The sequence below is a fragment of the Monocercomonoides exilis genome (assembly GCF_001643675.1).
Source record: "Monocercomonoides exilis strain PA203 chromosome Unknown scaffold39-1025343, whole genome shotgun sequence".
Taxonomy (NCBI): Eukaryota; Preaxostyla; order Oxymonadida; family Polymastigidae; genus Monocercomonoides; species Monocercomonoides exilis.
In genome coordinates, this window is record NW_027150584.1 from 377,562 (window position 1) to 396,842 (window position 19,281).

At 36.1% G+C, this 19,281-nt stretch overlaps 3 protein-coding genes across 3 annotated transcripts; 1 reads left to right on the forward strand and 2 right to left on the reverse strand.

Annotated features, from left to right (window-relative positions):
- Positions 1-1,371: 1,371 nt before the first annotated feature.
- Positions 1,372-3,159, reverse strand: MONOS_2073 (uncharacterized protein; the record flags this gene model as incomplete). Its single annotated transcript, XM_067871968.1, has 4 exons — positions 3,003-3,159; positions 2,796-2,949; positions 2,233-2,729; positions 1,372-2,136 (listed from the first exon to the last, which is right to left on the reverse strand). Exons 2-4 carry the CDS (start codon positions 2,935-2,937, stop codon positions 1,372-1,374), a joined length of 1,404 nt encoding a protein of 467 aa, XP_067722964.1. The 5' UTR covers positions 2,938-2,949; positions 3,003-3,159.
- A 2,538-nt stretch (positions 3,160-5,697) lies between these two features.
- Positions 5,698-7,189, forward strand: MONOS_2074 (putative Autophagy-related protein 27). The gene is made up of 5 exons (XM_067871969.1): positions 5,698-5,821; positions 5,876-6,090; positions 6,143-6,227; positions 6,357-6,516; positions 6,629-7,189. The coding sequence occupies exons 1-5, from the start codon at positions 5,733-5,735 to the stop codon at positions 6,776-6,778; spliced, it is 699 nt and encodes a 232-aa protein (XP_067722965.1). The 5' UTR covers positions 5,698-5,732; the 3' UTR covers positions 6,779-7,189.
- On the reverse strand, positions 7,186-18,024 carry MONOS_2075 (uncharacterized protein). Its single transcript, XM_067871970.1, has one exon. The coding sequence runs from the start codon at positions 18,005-18,007 to the stop codon at positions 8,138-8,140; it is 9,870 nt and encodes a 3,289-aa protein (XP_067722966.1). The 5' UTR covers positions 18,008-18,024; the 3' UTR covers positions 7,186-8,137.
- Positions 18,025-19,281: the final 1,257 nt, after the last annotated feature.

The window sequence follows — 19,281 nt, forward strand, 5'->3', positions numbered from 1 at the left end:
GATTGAGAAGAAGTGAATGAATACGAGGAAGATGAACTTTTTTTTATTATTTGTGACCAATTCTTGATTCTTAACTACAAAAACTAATAATTCTTCCATTTCCTCTTCCTCTTCAGTTTGACTTCATTTTTCATTCCCTCTTTTTCTTTCATTTAGAAAGCTGTTCTCATTCATCCTCAAATTCATCTTGTCTTTTTTAACAAGAAACTTTTCAGCCAAATACAGTGGAGAAATAAGAAGATGAAGAGGAGGAGAAAGAGGAAAAGAAAGAATATGAAGATGCAATCTTCAAAACGAGCAGAGCACGTTCTTTTATTTAAAAAATCTCATTTTTCATTCATCTTTTGTTCACTTGGATTGTTAATTCGATTCTTGAATCAAATCCGCTATCAATTTTAAAATGCTTGTATTCAAATCTGCTCAAAATGGAAACAAACGTTGGAAAAAATTTGACAAAAGTCATTATTTCACAGAAACAAGTGTTTCGACAACAGATGAAAAACAACGATTGAAATAATAGTAAAGAAAAAAAAGATATGATAAAGATATAATTGAGTGAGGTTATATTTTTGTGAGATATGAAAATATAATCATACAAAAAATAAGACAATGAAACTTCACAAAAGAAAAAGAAAGATTTCTTTTCATGCACAATGTTTGTGAAAAAACAACAATTTTGATATGAGGAAACTTTCACAGAGAGAACCCATTAATAAGATCCTTCAACTCTGCCAGTTCGTTTATCAGATTCAGAGCATTTTCTTTCTTGAATTCCGTTGTTGGAGTGGTTGCTAAATCATGATATGCAGTTGGCAGATCAACAGGAAATGCAGATGCAGATGTCTCGCCAACAGATGTGCTGTTTTCTTTCCAGGCTTCCTTTTCGGAGCTTTTCATCTGTTTCATCTTCTGGCTTAGAAATGTGAGCAGAAAGCTGATCTTTCTGACTCTCAAATGAATTCTCATTCCAAATGTGTGAAATGGGAATGGATGGTTCATTCAGAGAAGGAAAAGACAATAAGAGTTAAACAGAAGAAGAAGAAGAAGATAGACTGATTGATAAAATGACCACTGATGCTACGTGAGTAAAAATGAAGGAATGAGCGAAATTGAAGCAGATGAAGAAGACGATAATGAGAAGGCTGATTGAAATGAATGAAAAATTTACAAATTGTGTTGAATATTCTTTTTGTCTGGACGAAAATGTTGCTTCATATTGAAATCTTTTTTCTCTTTTCTTCTATTATTTTCTTTATTTTGTTCGTTTTCTGCAATCTGCACCTTCTGAATCTCTATTTCCGTTTCATTCCATTTTTCTTCTTCTTTTCAAGGATGAAGATTCCATTTATTGAATTTGCCCGAAAAGTTGTTTTATAGATGCACAAAATAATCAGACGAATCCCTTGACAGTCTGTCATAATAAGGATCGTTCTTGATATTCAACAGAATTTTATGAAAGCTTGTTATGATGTCTTCGCATCCTTCTTCTTCCATCTTTTCAAATACCTTTCTGTTCATCTCTTTTCTTTTCACTTTTTCCTTTTCATCATCCGTCTTTCCTTCCAATCTTCTGGAAATTTCATAAATGAATGCCAAGCATGATTTTGTGATTTCGTCTTTTAATGTTGGCTGATAAAGTTCTTCGAAAACAGTATTAATAGCTCCGCTCTTCAAAAAGTCTTCAACTTTCACAGATTCGCTTCTTGCTGCATTATCAAAAGAATAAATGCATTTTCTGTAAATCCCACGACAAGCATCCTTTGCTACTCGACATAACTTAACAATGCTGCCTATGAGCCAAACAATTTCCTCATTCCACAATTTACTTGAGTAAAAATATGAGCTCAATACTTGAAACCATTCCTCCAAAAGAATCTTTTCTTCTGTTTCTTTTGTGCTATCCTCTTTTTTCCTCTTCCAATCCACACGTTCTTTCAGCTCTTCCAATTCCTTTATTGCCTCTCTCACAAAATGCAGTTTATTCACAATTAATTCTTCCAAATTTTTGTTATTTTCATATATGTTTGTTAAAAACTCCCAAGCAGATTGATAGGCAAGGTGAGTAAGATTGTGATGTTCTTGATGATGTTGGATAATCTCTTTGATCTCGTTCAGATACATTTCCTCTGACATATCCTTACAAAAACAAAGAGGAATATAATTACAATAATGATTCAAAAAAAGAAAAAGAAAAAGAAAAGAAAAGAAAAGAAAAAGAAGAAAAAATCAAACAGTATATTCACTTATACGTCTCAAAGCCAGCAAAGCCATTTCCACTTCTTTTCGTGCTTCTTCGTTTTCCTCTTTGTTTGAAGCAGCTTTCAGAAGGCAACGCAAACAAATCACAAGCAAATTTTCAGGAATCATGTACTCGAGTATCATTGTAAAGCATTCACAAAGATCAACAAGAAGCTTTTCATTCTTTCCTTCTTTTTTCTTCTCTATGTCAACGATCATCTTTTCAAATCTTTCGCACAGCGAAGATTCTTCAAAACTATGAATCCAAATACTTTTCAGTACATTGTAATATCCAGTGTGTCTCAACATCAAAATAGCATTGTCCAAAGTCAATTTCTTTTCTTCGATCATTTCATCGATTTTATTGAACAATTCCTCTGAAAAAACAGATTCAAATTCTTCTTCATTCATTTCATTAACCATTTCATTCATTTCTTCAATTTTCTGTTTTTGCTCATCCTCGTTGCAATCTACCAATTCGTCAAATAATTCTTAAAAATCATAAAATATTCAAAGCATTGAAATTTAACCAGAAAAAAAAAAAAAATACAACGAACTTATGAACTTTTCTGTAAGCTCTGTCTTGAATTCTTTCCCTTCTTCTTCCTCTTCTTCATCTTCAATTATTTCTTCTTCTTCTTCTTCATTAAATTCATCATCTTCTTCTCCAACATTATAGGCTGCATTCTCCTTGTTCATTATGTATTCTTGCTATTCCAAAAACAATATCAATATTACAAACAAGAAAATCTACAAATTCAAACATTTTTATTTATCAAACAAAGTACTGCGAGAATAATTTCTAATCAAACGGATTTACTTGGCAAATATTTGCTGTTGCAAGAAAATAACTTGGATAAAATCCTGTTCAATAAACTTTGCTTAAGAGACAAGCAAATCCTTTTTTTCGTTAAAGTGATCAATCCTATTATAAAATTTCAAGTTTTGGATATTGTATGTGGATAAATCCTGAGGAAACAACCCTTGATTATTTTTCTGTATTGCGGGGAAATTCCATTGTTTCCAATGAAAATTTTTATCAGGAAATGGAAAGGACAAAACAGACTGTTTTTTAATGAAAAGCTGAAGTCCTTTGCTGTAGATGATTCAGTCATTTCTGTAAGGGAACAAGACGCCTGGATGTTTGCATTTATTTACAGATTTTTTTTTTTTTTTTTTTTTTTTTTTTTTTTAAATTTGAAGTTGTTTGTGATATTCTCTCAAGCAAAAGCGATCAAAAATGCGACTATTAAAAATGAAAAATAAAACTTATCAAGTGAACTTCGTCCGAAAAGAATGCGGAATTGAATAACTCTGATTTACAGAAAAGCTTATTTGAGGGCCTCGAATTCTTTTCGAATCAACATGTTTGAAACAAACAAATTATTTGTTAAAAATATAACAGCTTCTCCAACAATATAACTGAAAAATACGTTCAAGCCGAAAGATCTTATGAAACGGACATCAATGGCAAAATAAAATGGAAGATGGTGAGCAACGAAGATTGGTTTATGCAGAAAGCAAAGCTCAAAGAAAAAGGAGTGAAAATTATCCACAGCGTAATCAATCCATCTGATGATTGCCAATGAAAAATGGAGATGAAGCTGTCTGTTTCAAGAGGGAAAAACAGGAAGAAAGATGAAGCTCGGGGAAATCGGTGAAGGAGATCTTTCTGCTTCCGTTATTGTGGGTTTGGTCATGAAGCAAAAGAAAGGCGGAAGCTGAAGTTGAGAGAAACGAATCACAGCTCATGAACTTTGTGGATTTCGGCTTTGCAAGTATGCGATGGAACGCCAAGTCGCGGAACTGTTCATGGAGAATACGCACGGCAGCCGAAGCCATTGAGTGCACTTCATTCAATTTGGGGAAAAGGAGAAAGGGGAAAAGGCAAAAATGCTTCTGAAAAAGGCTATTTTTGATAGCATCTTCGAATACGCACAATTAATTCCAGTCTTTTTTTCAGTCCAATTGAAACAAGGAATGGCTGGGACATGGAAAGAGGGTGGCGTTGGGAATCTGGATTGCCTGCATTGCAGTTCATTGGCAGGTGAAGAGAGGCTAAAAATGCAAAGATGGAGCATCTGAAGAGACAAGAATGACTGAAAGAAACACAAAAAGCAACAGAAATGAAACCTCTCTGGAATGCTTCAAGAGGAATGACATCAAATGAGACAATGTGTTTTCATCTATATTTTGTGTGGAACAATCAACATATCATTTTCCACTGATTGTGGCTGATTCTCAAAAAAATGCTCTCTTTTATGTTGCATCTGCAACTTGCTCTTCTTCAGTTTCTGATTCTGCTTCTAATTATTTTTCTAATTCTCCTCATTGCGCCTTTCTTCTTCAGCAACCTCGTTGAAGGCAGGCGATCCTCTGTTTTTGTGTGGAGGCAGAGCTCAAAAGCAGAGTTCAATCAGAATAGAAAGAAATATTTTCTTTTTCTTCTTTTTGTGAGGCATCAAGTCATCTTTCTTATTCTTCATTTGAGGATGCTATTTATTAAAAACTCACATCTTTGATTTGGTTTCTGAATTTTTATCAAGATAAAAGCCACTCAAATAAATAAAAAAGTATTGTTTCAAAATTTAATTTATTGAAGATGACAAACGAAATTGGATAAAAATTCTTTTCTTGACAGTCCAAATGGGACAGAATTCTTTCATTTATGAAAATTTCAATGATTTGTTCCAAACTTTTTCTGCAATCATACCACAATATGTCTCTCATTCTCGTTCAAAAAAAGATAAGAAAAAATATAAAATTGAAAATCGTTTTGAATAAAAATAAGTTGAACAAAACCCAGAAAACAATAAAATTTCGTCCCATATTCGATTAATTTTTTCACTTTTTGATCAAAATTCATTTTCTCAATAAATGGAATTTGACAGTCTGTGATATATTTTAAGAATTAAAATTAACGTTTTTGCAAAAACAATTATATTATATACATGCATTATTATTCTTTGCGTTTTGCATTTTCCCATCCACTTATCTCTTTCGAAAAACAATTATATCACTCGTTTTGCAACGGTTTAAGCGGAAAGGTTAAGAACTGAAAATGAAAAACCTAATGTTTATTCTGAACAAATTGGTTCTGGTGTATACTTTTCATTACAAGAGCATAAGGATTATTTGTCAAAAAATGTTTATCCTTTTCTGAAAGTTGCTCTCATAGAAATGACAAGAGAAAAACCATCATGCCCTTTGGTTTGCATTTAATTTTTTGAATATAGGAAACATTTTAATTATTTCAATTCATTTCATTGCAAAATCTTTTAAAAGAAATGGCTTGCTCAATATTTGCACGATCATAATCCGCATCATCATTCCCGTTGAAATATTTTCAGTTCATTTCAATATTTTTTTCTTGAATGTTGTTGAAATTATTGCATTTCTGTTCTTTTCATTTGCATGATATAATTATTTGTTCAAAAAATATTTTTAACAATGGGAATCAGACTTTAATAATTTTTTGAAATTGGAATAACTCTATGATTTTTATTTTTCTGCAAGTATTTATAACTTATTTAACTGCACAGACACTTGAAGATTATAATTTCGAAGGACTTACTCGAAAAACGTTTCAATTTAGTTATTCTTTGCAAAATATCTAAATATGCTTTTTATTATAAAGATCTGAACCTAGAAACGTCCCAGCGAATGGATATATTGTATCCTTCAACTTTAGAACAGCTGTGCCTAAAATTGCAACAGATGTGACTTGTGAAAGTAGTGATTGTGCAATGCCAGTTTACGAAAAAGATTTTGAGGACGATTGCGCATGCTATGGCTTAGCTACAAATGAAACGTGGACAATCAAGCCAAATAATGAAGGGATTCAATTCAAATGTGTGTTATTTTATTTTTTAAGATTAATTATTGAATTTGAATGATTATTTAGATTATTCAAATTTACAAACTGAAAGATATGGATACCTTGACTTTTTATGTTCCAAAGAGGAATCAATATCTGCAACAGAAGATTTGTATGTTTTATATGATTATTTTAAGGCAAAATTCCTTTTTAATTTTAAATCAAATTCCTTCGAAAAAAAAAAATATAAACATGGATACTCGCAAAATTGCAATTTTCCCAACGTTGTTATAAATTCAAGCAAAGTTGCAAGAGTTACTTGGAAACATCCACAAGCATGCCAAGTTATAAAACCAAAAAATCCTGAAAAAGAAAAAACCAAACTTTCATTTGGATCTGTAATGCTTATCATTTTTGCAGCTTCATTTTTGCTATATTTTGCAATTGGAATACCAATAATGGTTTACAATCTATCTTTTGTTTTTTGTTTTTTATTATTAATTTTTTTATTCGATTTTTTCCCCCCTCTATCAAATTATCAATCACTTGTAAAACTCATTTAAAATGTGGCAGATTTTAGCATTTAAGAAAAGAGGACTAGAAATGATTCCATTTGTCGGATTTTGGCGAAGTTTACCAGGTCTTGTGATTGATGGTGTTAAGTTCCTCTTGTCTCCTTGCCTTAAATCTAAAAGTGGATATGCGGATATTTCTGAAAAGTAAAAGTGGATGAAAGCTTTCTTTTTGCTGACTTTTTGTAAGGGTAAGTGATAATTTTCTCTTCATTTTAACTATTTTTTCTTTTTTCTTTTTTTCTTTTCTTTTTCTTTTTTTTTATTTTTTGTTCTGCGCAATTATTGAAATTTATGTTTTTTTAAATAATTCAAAAAAAAATTTTTTTTTGAACATGTTTTTAAAGATGAAAGTATTTCCTTCATTTGAACTGTTAGAATAAACAGTTTTTGAGTGCTGTGATACTCTCTAATTTTCTACTGCTAAACATCTCACAATTATTACGTGATTTCTCTACAATTTCTAACTTTGTTGTGTTATTAACATATGTAAACAGTTTTTATTGTCAATCTCTTCAAAGATTTTGTTTTTAAAGCACCGAAAAAATGTGGAAAAATATTTATGTGTAATATTTTGTCATAAAATAGCATGGTTAGTGCATGAAATTGAAATTATAATGGAAAATATTCTTATCGAGATAAACATAAATGCATTTTTAAGTATCTGATAAAAAAATGAAAGAAAAAGAAAAAGCTGACTTTCACCAGAAGGAAAATTTGGAATTAATAACGTCAAACTCATTGAGAGTTTATATTTTTTGGAAATATTTTAATGATCCAAAAAACTGCATCAAAAAAGAAAACGCAAAATAGAAGAGTTAACTTTTCTTGTACTATTTAAAAATAAATAAATAAACAGATTATTCTTATTAAAAACTTTTCGTCAAATAAAATATCATGTTTTATTTGGTTAAAGAAAGTATCTTTAAAAAAAAATCTACATATAAACATATGAACGAAACATCCAAACAAAAAATCGATAAAGACAAAAAGCCAACAAGAAAAGATGACAGTTAAATAAATGTGATACATATAAAAAAAGTTGTAATAATCGTCAAGCGTTGAATCATGCTTGATGATTTATTCTGAAAAATTCAAAAGCAAAGAAAAAACTCAAATAGAAGTTAACCTCTCAAAAATACGATATTGAACTGTGGTTGGGCTCAAATATATTAAAGGTTCTTTATGTTGAAAAAAGTATCCAACGTAAATTTATTTGCATTTCGTCTGATAGCAAAATACATAGATGAATAGTGAATTCAAAGCGAAGATATCCTCATCATTCACAATAAATATCAAATTCAAGTGCAAATACAAACAAAAAAACATGAACAAAAAATATGAGAAATCGCACACACAAAACCTTATTAACAAAAAACACATACATATACAGACAAACAATTCTATGAACAGATTAAGGAAAAATAAAAATTATAATTAGTTACACACACAGCAAATTTTTGCTGCATTAACAGAATTTGGAGAATATTTCAAACATATTTCGTTTGTATCATTTATTGTTTTCTTTTTCGTTTGTTTTCTTTTCCTTTTCAGTTTGGGAACTTGACTCCACCATCTCATAGTCAATAGCATCTGATATTGTTATCATAGCAGCCCCGGCTGGAAAGCGCTGGATAAACTCCCTCTTCAGACACAAAAGAGTCGGCCTGACGTTCCCTTCTGCAGATAAGCATCCTTTCACAATCCCCACCATCGAACTTTCCTTAGTTGCATGAATGTTCGGTCTCTCTCCATTCACAATTTTCTGTCCGGCAACTTCCACTTCGTATTCCCCAAATGGAATTTGCAGCGTTAAGCACTCCCACAGCATCATCCCAATCGAGAATGCCACTGACTCCTTTGTGGCCATCATCTTCTTGTTGATCAGCAGCTCTGGTGCCTTCCACCTCAGGCACTCTTTCTTGAAGTCATCCTCATCCTCAAAGGCAGATGAGGGCAGGGAATCATCATCATCATCATCATCACTGGCAGAAGTCACAACAGTTGATGAAGACACAGATGATGAGTCTGAATCATCATCAGACAATAAGTCTGAATGCATCACAATACAGATCACCATATGCTCTGAGAACAGTACAATGTGCGGACTCAGATTTGCCAAAGAAGATAATTCATTTTCCATTTCGTCAAATGAGTGGAGTGCAAGATTAGCCACCCAGAACAGGATCTGCGCAGCTGTCTGCTCTCTTTGTTGAAGAGTGCCTATTGCCATCTCCTTCTTCTTATTCCTTCCATGCAACAGCATGAACATCGAATCCCTCAAATCCACAATCAGTTTTTCGTGAGGCGATGAACATGCCATCGCATCCACCAGATTCGACATGGATGAAGTGGTTGGGCACAGATCCTCTCCCCGAACAAAAGTGGATTCGGTGTCTGATGTGTCTGTGGTTGAAGTGGATGAAATTGATGGTGATGGTGTTCTCTTTCTCGTCTCCTCTTCCTCTTCTTCCTTTTCGTCAATCTTCTCCAGCATCCATTGAGGAATCTTGTCTGAGTCTCTTCCCAAAATGTATTCAGTGGAACCACTCTCACTCAGCAAATGCTCTGATGACTCTGAATGTCCCAAGCTTTTTTCATAAACTCTATTCTTTATCCTCTCTTCATTCTTCTTCTCAGCCTCCCTCTCAGCCCTCTTCCACTGCTCCTCAGGTGACATCTCCATCGTCACCATCTCAAATGCCTTCGGATCCTTTCTGATGTTGTCATTTACAATCTCTCTCAGATCTTCTGCCTCATTCTTCACTTTTCTCCATCTAATTACAAACAAAATAAATCCAACCAAAGCAACCAGAAATAGCACCGCAAATATTACAATCATAATCAATGCCCATGATGATTTTCCTTCTTTTCCTCCTTCAACCAAATTATCATTTCCAGTCTTCGATTCTGTTTTGTTCTTCAGAACAACAAGCTCAGTTGAAGATGGATTAATGGCATCCCCAAATAGAATGCAGCCGTACACATCTGCAGTGTCTGGCGCGTCTGTAATCACAGCTGCTGGTATTTTGGCGATTGTGCTGTTCTCAGACACAAAGCCGTCTTCGTGGAAATCGTGCCTGTCGATCAGCTCCACATTGCCGATGGCTGTGATGATGCGGAAGGACAGATTGCAGGGGAGGAGCAGGGTTCCTGTGAAGGTCAGCACAGCTTCATTGCCTTCTATGTTTGTGTCGATCGCTTGGAGGGTTGGCATGAAAAACGGAGATAGCCTTTCAGCAGCCAGGCCAGACAGAGTGCATCCGTCACTGAGGATCCAAAGAGACGTATTGTCCTTTAATCCATCACCGCCTTTCAGGCTGACAACATCCAACAGCCCAGAATTGGTACAAATTATATTTCTTCTGGAGGAAGGATATTGATTGATTGAGGGATTGTTATTGTAAAACTCTCCCTTTTCAATTGACGCATTGCCACCAATAATGGATAGGCCTCCATTTGGTGATTTTGATATAAAAGACTCGTCAATGGAAATGGAGCTGTTTTCTGAGTCAATTAACGAGCCATTCCATTTGCAGATTTCATCTCTACTATTGAATTTGAATAAATTGTGAGAGCTGTTGTCGGATGCCTTTCCTTCAAACTGACATGATTTGATATTCACTATCGAGCAGTTTGAGAGCACAACCATTTCCCCAAGCTTCATTTCACTTGAAAGACAATCAGAAAACGTGCAGTTTGACAAACTGAGTTGGTAATTCGGCAAGCGGCAATTGAGGCAAGAGGCCGAATCTGATGAAGTTATTTTGGTTAAATTGACAAGAGAGAGTTTGATGGAACATTCGTCAACTGTTTGATCTGATAGACAATCATGCTCCATCTCAATGAAAGAACCGCTCTGCACAACACAATCTGACGCTTCCACTTTCTCGATTGATCCATTCATCTTCTTCAGATATATTGAACTTATCGCAGTGTGTACTTTTTCCATCCAGAGCTGTTGTAGTTGAATCCTTCCTCCTTCACACTCAACGGTTCTTGTGCAATTCAGATTCTTCATTTTTATTTCCTCCAAAATGAGCACTCCATATGCAGCAGAAATAAGTTTCGGAACAACTGGTGCTCTATCTGCTTCCCCGCAGAATTCACACGAAACAAGTGAAACTTGCCCAGAAGTAATGAAAAATAGGGATGAATGCAGCAATGTGAAGTCAGCTGCCAGTTTGAAGCTCACACTTTCTATCAGAACATTATCCTCAATGAAAATTACGTATTCGCGAGTCTTGCTCAGAGATTGTCCAAATGTCACGTTGACCTTCTCTCTTCCAAGTGATTTCACCTCCATCTTCGCAAAGTCGCACTCCCGCTCGATCTCACTGCATCCATCAATCAGTAGTCGTGCTGCATAATCAATTATCATATGCTCCAGCCCTTGTCCCACAGTCACGCATGGATGATCCACTTTCCCGCATTGCCGTCCGTTTGTTCCGTTCTTCTCTGCCAAAGATGACACAATGATTGTGCTCTGCTGGTATATTGTCACAAACTCTATCAGATCCACCGGAACATAATTTTCCTCGTCAATCCCGTAGATCGCGTCAAATCTGTTGTACACCTCCGGGCGCAGATCAAGCAAAAATTGAGTTTCATTGATTTGTTCTGCAATCTTCCAGCACTCCACAAACACATCTCTTCCTTTCCATGCACCATTCCCTCTGAATTCGCATCCTTTGAATATAAAATTCAGCGACGCTTGTCCCTCAGCCTTCACATACACTCCGCCTCCTCTTCCAATTGTGGGGGAGCAGCCACAATTAGTAATTTTGCTGTTGTTCATTTCAAACCTCCCGCTGCTCCCCATCATCATCAGTATAACTCCTCCTTTTTCTGACATCTCCGATCGGCACGTGTCAAACTCTGATCCATTTATCTCCAGCGCCCACGAGCTCATAAAACCGCTTCCAAATACGCTTGCTCCATTGAACGATGCAGTTACTCTTTTAAAAACACTCCCATTCATCTCAATTGTTGGCTGTTCATTCCTTTCTGATGTACTTCCATCCACATATTGAATTATCCCTCCGTTGGCTGTCACATTCTCCATCGTGATGTCCTTCAACACGCAGCAGCATCCGCTCCAGATTTCAAATAGAACAGCCTCAAAAACTAAGCTACACATATTGAAACCACAAATTTCCAATGATCCGCTCTTAATTGTTGCAAATATCATGTCAGAGAAGTGTGCTGAATTGGACGAACTTAGAGAACAGTCTGATATTGACAAAGCTCCGCTTTTGCTGCACATGGCAGTGCATGCGGTATCTGCCAGCGTTGAGTCAAGAAATATATCAATAGATGTGAATGACAAACTCCAAGAATTTGAGAAGTATCCTTCTGCAATCTCTTCGAGATTTGGCTTCTTCAGGATAAGTTTGGCCTTTTCTAATTCTTCTAAGTCTGTTTGAACGGCTGCAATAGAAAAGTTTGATAGCTCAAAGGCGTTTTCCAAAATTGACGAATGTTCAATAAACAATTCTTTCATTTCTGCATTCGTGTCTATTTGCTTCATGCCTTTCCAGAATGTTTCACATGGATCTTCTTTCTTCCCGCATCGCTTCACATCGCTTCCACTTCTTGACACATAAATCATACTCGAACTGTGCTTGATCAAAAACCTCAGCAAGTCAGTATTTTCAAACTTGCTATCTGTCCCAGCAAACGCATTTCCATCATCCGCAAACTGCAAATAATTAAAGCAAAATGTTGTATTTGTTACAGATTCGTTAAGTTCCTCCGCTCTAATAAAAAGATTCGATCCAACAAACGCTCTGTTATCCAAAAATGCTGCGTCCTTCAGTGTAAATGGCTGGATACTGCTTGCTGAAAGGCTGTCAATAAACATAAAGCCGCCAAATCCAGAGGCTTCTGAACAAGCACATGATGTCATTTCACATTTCTGCAAAGAAAGTGTCTGAGTTGATGCAATATAGCACCTAACAGCACCTCCTTCTAAGTTATTTGGAGTTTCTATTCCGCTGAACGAACATTCTGCAGCAGAAAACGATGACTTTATCAAAAATGGTACAGCAGCAAAGCTCTTCGCATCCACAATGCACAAACTCAGGTGTACAAATCCTCCAACAGAATGAATCAGATAATACTGGCATTCAACATTTGAACTTGAAGGATGAGCAACAGCAGCAGAAGAAGAATCAAAAGCGAAGGAACAGTTATTAATAGAAAGACCTTTTTCTGAAGAAGGCGTCGACAAAAGCAGCCCAGCTTGCCCAGAACTGAAGAAAGATGGAAGAGAGAAAACGATACCCTCAAAATCCAAGTTATCACAACTCACAAAAACAGCTTTAGCAAAGTTCTCAGAAATTGATGAAGAAATGGAGAGCGTGCTTTTTTTACTAATGTCAGGTGAAGCAATCGAAAACGATGATAAATCATACAAATGGTCTACACGCGCTCCTTCAGAAATCCATATCCTCTTTTGAAAAGCATCCACCTGGACGTTCTGAAAGCCTCTCCAAAATGAGCTACAAGGATAATGTTCGTTTCCGCATCCAATCATATCGTATCCACTTGGGGACATTTGCACAGATGGTGAATGATATTGAACCAAAAACAAATAAAGATCATGCGCAGACTCACAGAAATAATTCCGATCATATCCCATCATCTCAGCCACCCTCTCTCCTGTCTCGTTTATCAGCTTCATCTGAAAAGTGGTTGTGGTAACTGTCACATTCAGATTGTCGCAAACCAAAAACATATCCTTTCCAAGCTCTGCTGAATTGCTCCTGAATGAAATATCTCCAAAGAGGCAATCGCTACTCGTTCCTTCTGGTAGCAAAAGATAAACTCCTCCACCTTTTCCAGTGTTTTCATTCATTCCGCTGTTCGTGATGCTCGCATTCGTCGCTGAAAATCGTCCAGTTACGGTGAGGCTGCACCTCACAGTTCCTCCTTCACTTGCCCCTGACTTGCAGTTGTCGAAAATGCATCCATCAGCAACCTCAACTTTTTCGCAATTTGCAACATTCACCAGAGAGTTATCTGCCTTTACAAACGTCAATTCGGAGCTTTCAATTTGCACACTCCCTCCGCTCAAAGAGATTATCCCGCTACCACCAGAAAACGCAACGTTGCTGAGTAGCACTTTCGTCACTTGAATGTATCCCTCTTTCCCTCTGATGATCCACATGTTTGTCTGTTCTTCCTCCACAGATGTTCCATCGAGCTGGCAGTTATCGATATACAGCTTTCCTCCATCAACTGATATCAATTCTCCAACGCTTGATGCTAATGGCAAACTGAACTTCAAGAACGAGAGCATCAGCGATACAGAGCTTGTCTCCATTTTCAAAACAAGTCCTCCATCTGCTTCAACCAAAAACAAGGATTTGCTCGTCGAAGACTGCCCGCGTATCGTCAGAGAAAATCCATTTCGATCCAAAATCTCTCTCAAACAGCACGAGTCAACAACGCGGATCGTTGTCTGATCCTGTCTCATCTTATTGAATCCAAACATTAGGTCCATGCACGGTTCTTGATCATCTCCACATCTCCCATCACTGCTTCCTCCACTCGAAATGAACACTGTATTTAGAATCGGAGGAAACAGATAATAAAGCACTGAACGATTAATTACAGCATTTGTCTCAGAATCCACCACCCATTTGTTCGCTTCTTCCTCGTCTTCAAATGCAGATCCTTCCCACTGCTGGTTCGTGATAGCATCCCGTGGTGAAGGGCACACAAGAAATACATCCTTTCCCCACCAAGCTTTGTTTCCCTCAAACAAGATCTGCTTCATTGCATATTTCACCCCACTTTCCCCGAGCTTCAAATAAATCCCCCCTCCAACTCCAACATTTTCATTCACGCAACATCCTTTCACAGTGTTATTCAACATTATTAACGTCCCACCATTTTCCACATCCATATTCAATCCTCCACCGAATGCATTCTCTGTCTCTTTGCAAACACATTGCTCCAATGTGCAATTCCACACGTTCATGGTTTTCCCTCCCTTTATCGCTCCCTCAACTACTCCTCCGTTCCCATGATTTCTCTGTATGCTTTTGAGAGTCGTACTGTTCATGTTAATTGTTGCTGAATCGATAACCTCAATAAAGCTGCTTTCTTCTTGATTCATTTCGTTAACATGCGAATTCCTTATTTCCAGCGATGCTCCGTTGCACACTTTAATTACCGCATTCACAGACTGCGTTGCAATGCTCATCCAATCCATGTTTTCGCAGATGCAGCTCGCCTCGATTCCTTCGATCACAAACACTGAACGAGTGCTGAATGTCAATCCGTTCAGTGCAAACCTTTTGAAGTTTATGCAGCCTTTCGATACAATGCCAATTGATATGCCAATTGGATTCGACTCGGAGGCAAAAGAACAATCTGTCAATGTTAAATTCTTCTCGTAGCAGTGGAAGGCAGATTCCCAATTAACAGCAAATGATGAAGGAAGCAAAAAGCACATCCCACTAAACGAGCAGTCTTTGCTTGTTCTGATGATGCTCTCACCTGTGCTGCTAATATCTTCAGAAATTCTAACTTGAGTGCCTATCTGCTCCACCATAAATGTGGTTGGTTGTTGATCAATTACAAGTGCTCGTTCAAATGCAAACGGTGGAAGAAGATAAAACTGCCGTTCTCTGTTTCCAAACCGAAGCGGAATCGCAAACTCGATGGAAGCGCATGCGCTATCCGAAAAACCACAGCCAGAGTAATCATGACCATCACTTCCAGCAACATATGCAGTTCCATTAAATGTTCTAAGATATGTGAATAAAGGAATAGAAAACGACTCTGCAGTTGTTGATCGTTCGAATCCTTCCATTGCACGAAAGTCTGATTCGTTGAAGTCAATTTCAAAATTTTCCTTCGTAACAATTTGCGATAGATTATATCCGTCCACAAAAATGTTGTTTCCTTTTGAAGCAGAACATTCAGAAAAAGTTGTTCCCTTAAGTCCAAGATCTGCTTCATTGATATCCTCAACATACAAATAAATACCCCCTCCCAATCCTCCGCTTCCTCCCACTTTTTGAGATGTGCATGAAATAAATGAAGTTTCAACTGCCCCGTTCTCGGTCTGAATTATCTTAATCGAAGAGTCGGCCTTCATTCTCAGTGCCATTCCCCCACCGTTTCCACTGCCTGTGACACATCCATTCATCGATCCTCCTTTAATTTGGCTGCTTTTCCCTGTACCAACAACACCTTCGATTCCTCCTCCGCTCCCACTTTGCCTCAGCACATTCAAAAATGTCGAGTTATCGATCACTAAATCGCATCCTTCTGAGAAAGTGATAGCTGCTTTTGAGGCAAAGACGATAGGATTAATGGTTGTCCCCTCAATATTTGCATTCCCTCCTCTCAGCACAAAAAGTGATTCCTCAAGAAGGTCTTCTTCCGTATTTCCAGAGTCAACAGAAATATTGCAATTTTGTAAAATCATTGTTCCTGTCGAAGAGAGAAAAAAAAGAGAAGTTGTCTTCGATGATTTTTCTGTGTCGTGGACAATGTCGAAAGATGAGATTTTCAGAGATCCTGTAGACACAGCAAACAAAGCGCCAGAAGATATCGATGAAACGACTGTGACCTTACCATTTCCAGCATTATTAAATTCAATTCTTGCTGATTCGATTTCGTAATTGTTCACAGAATACGATGAGGGGTCAACTGAAATAACTGTAGGAGAGTTTTTTGTAAGATCAATGACATTTCTTGTGAAAGATATTGTCTTGCACTTTCTCTGATTCAATCCGCACGCAAACTGGTCGATTCCTTCTTCGTAATTCACTTTTATTTCTTCAAAATATCCGAGTTTCATCCATCCGCTCACATCGCTCGTGCCATTCATGATTCTATGTGCTTTGTCTGTCATTGTCCGACATTCAACAAAGCATTCGAATGCAAATACATTGGTCCAATTTTGGAGAATTCCAACGTCGTGTGCTCCAAGCGTTGCTGTGTTGTTGTCAAAGAAACAGAATTTGATAGATGCTGAATCAAATGAATGATCTCCACCATCACTTGAAAAGAGAACTGCACCTCCTTTCTGATTGCTTTGACAATTTGAAAATTCACAATCAGACAAAGTAGTTGGGCCTGCGCTACCGATCCATATAGCACCCCCTCCATATTTGTCATATGAAGCCGTTTCCGAACAATTATGAAATGAACACTGAATTATTTTGGTGGGAGATCTATTATTTACGTGCAATGCCCCTCCGTCACGAACGGTAGTTGAATTGTGAAATATGCATTTTGTTATTAAGCTATTGGATATTGTGTCATAGGAAATTGAACCACCGCAGGCCCAGGGCTCGTAACAATTATGAAAATCTGATTCAGCAACTGAAAAATTCATAACTCTCACTATCTTTATTGCTTTACAAGTACAGTTTGCAAATAAGCATTTATCAATTGTGACATTTGTTGAATTTAATATGTCAAGTGCAATAGCCCCAGTAACCGTAAATAAGCAATCTTCAAATAGAATTGTGTCATTTGCTGTAAAATTCTGTGCTTGCGAAAAAGAATGTGCAAATCCTGCTTCATAATAATGGGAAAATGTGCAATTTTGAGCAGTAAATCCGTCCGTTGAATGTATTCCATCCGTTAATCCACCGTCAAACGGAGCTGTAACCTCATTGAAAATGCAATTATGCATCTTCGTAAAACTTGGAGAAGAAATAAAATGGTTATCGCTTTCAACGCAAGATGAAACATTTTGAAAATCGCATGAATCCATTGAAACACGTTGCCCCAAAAAATTGCCAAGAAGAGGAGAAAAGGATGAAAACAAAAAAGACGAAAACGAAGATTGAGCCACAAAAATCAAGTTATGAAAAAGTTCGGCAGAAGGACAAGAAGAATGATGCGATGTCATAAAAGTTGGAGCAAGACGAAGTCCTAATGAAAATTCGAGACTTATATTTCTCAGCTGTAAGCTTCCACTAGTAGAACTAAACAACGATTCTTGTCCTTTTCCTGAAGGAATTATAACGGATGAAACAATAGAAAGAATGGAGTCTATGTGTGTAATAGCTATCGCTTTTGCTGTGGATGCTCTGATCTCGAGATATTTCAGTTCAATCGAAGAATTGCTTATATTAAACAGCGAACGAAGTTCTGAGTGTCCACCAGGGGAGATGCCATTATAAAATGAGGGAGCAACATGTGCGCATTTGTTCAATTTTTCTGGCTGTAACTGCGCTTTGCTAAATGACAATTCCTGCAAAGTCTTTAAACATCTCAATTCATCCGTTTCATCTAGTTTTTCATGAATTGATCCGAGTGCCAAATAAAATGGAAGCAGTCCAACAACTAAAAACCAGGAAATTTGCACCTTTTTGGCGGTAAAAAGCGAATTATCTTTTGAGGGCATTATATTAATAATATGTTATGGTTATTTGAAAACAACAATTATTTTCCGAATTTGTTTTCAATTAAAAAAGAATTAATTATTTCAACAACATATTCATGTGAACACTTTTTTAAAAATGGATCACATTGTTCATATTTCACTTTTTTCTTCAGTTCTCTCAGCTTTCCACAATTCTTAAAAAAAAATGTGTATATTATCGCAAGTTCATCAATTCAAAATATATTTGTATCTATCAAAAGCAAATTGATTTGACGATTTATTAATATCATCATATAGATTTTTATCTGCTCCACGTGGAGGAAATACGGACTTTCAAGCATTTTTGCCCAAATCATAAAATGGTTGCTTCACACATAACTTTATCAGATTTTCTCAGATTTCAAAATAAATTGGATATTCATATCTGTAAAATGACTTCGTTTATATTATTCCACTTTGTTATGTGACATCACACGTATGTCAAAAAAGGCACTTTTTATTGTTTGGTGAAAAACCCGTTCATGTGTAAAAACCTTCACATTTGACATTTCATTTCGAAATGCTCATCCACATTCATTTGTGAAAAAAGATTTCAGAATAAAAACGTTGCAAGTGACTTTTGTTTATCCAATATAGTAAGTGTTTAAAATCGTGGACACTTTCAATAACTATGGACAGTGGCATAATCTCAACAACCGTTGACAGTTGCTTTTTTACAATTAATCCAATTATTCCCGGAACGAAAACAAACTTGTTGGACATTCTGAAACGAAACAACTTGCCCTTCAGAATCAAGAAAAAAAATATTATCAAATCTTTGATAAATCCTTAGAATCTGATATCTCCAGTTTTCTCCGAAAAGAAAAAATAATTTTTATAAAATATCGTTGTATTGGTTTGGTGAAAAAAATCATTCACATGAGTTTGTATTCAATTTGGGAATAATTGGGTAAAATATTTAAAAGTAACAATCAACGGTTGTTGAGATACTGCCACTGTCCACAGTTATTGAAAGTGTCCACCATAATTAACACTCACTGTTAATAAATGAAACAAAAAATAATATGAGTTATTCTTTTTGAAAAGTCGCAAATGTTTAATTTTCATATAAATCAAAATTTTCATATTTTTCTCAAATTTCTGTTTCTTCTCACGAATCTTCTTCAGAATGAATGAAATGGCATTGTCCAGATATAGATTTCATTTTTAGAGAAATTTGTTATTCGCTCTCAAAAACAAAATAAAAATATGAAATTTTTGATTTATTTGAAAAGGAAACATTTGAGACTTTTCAA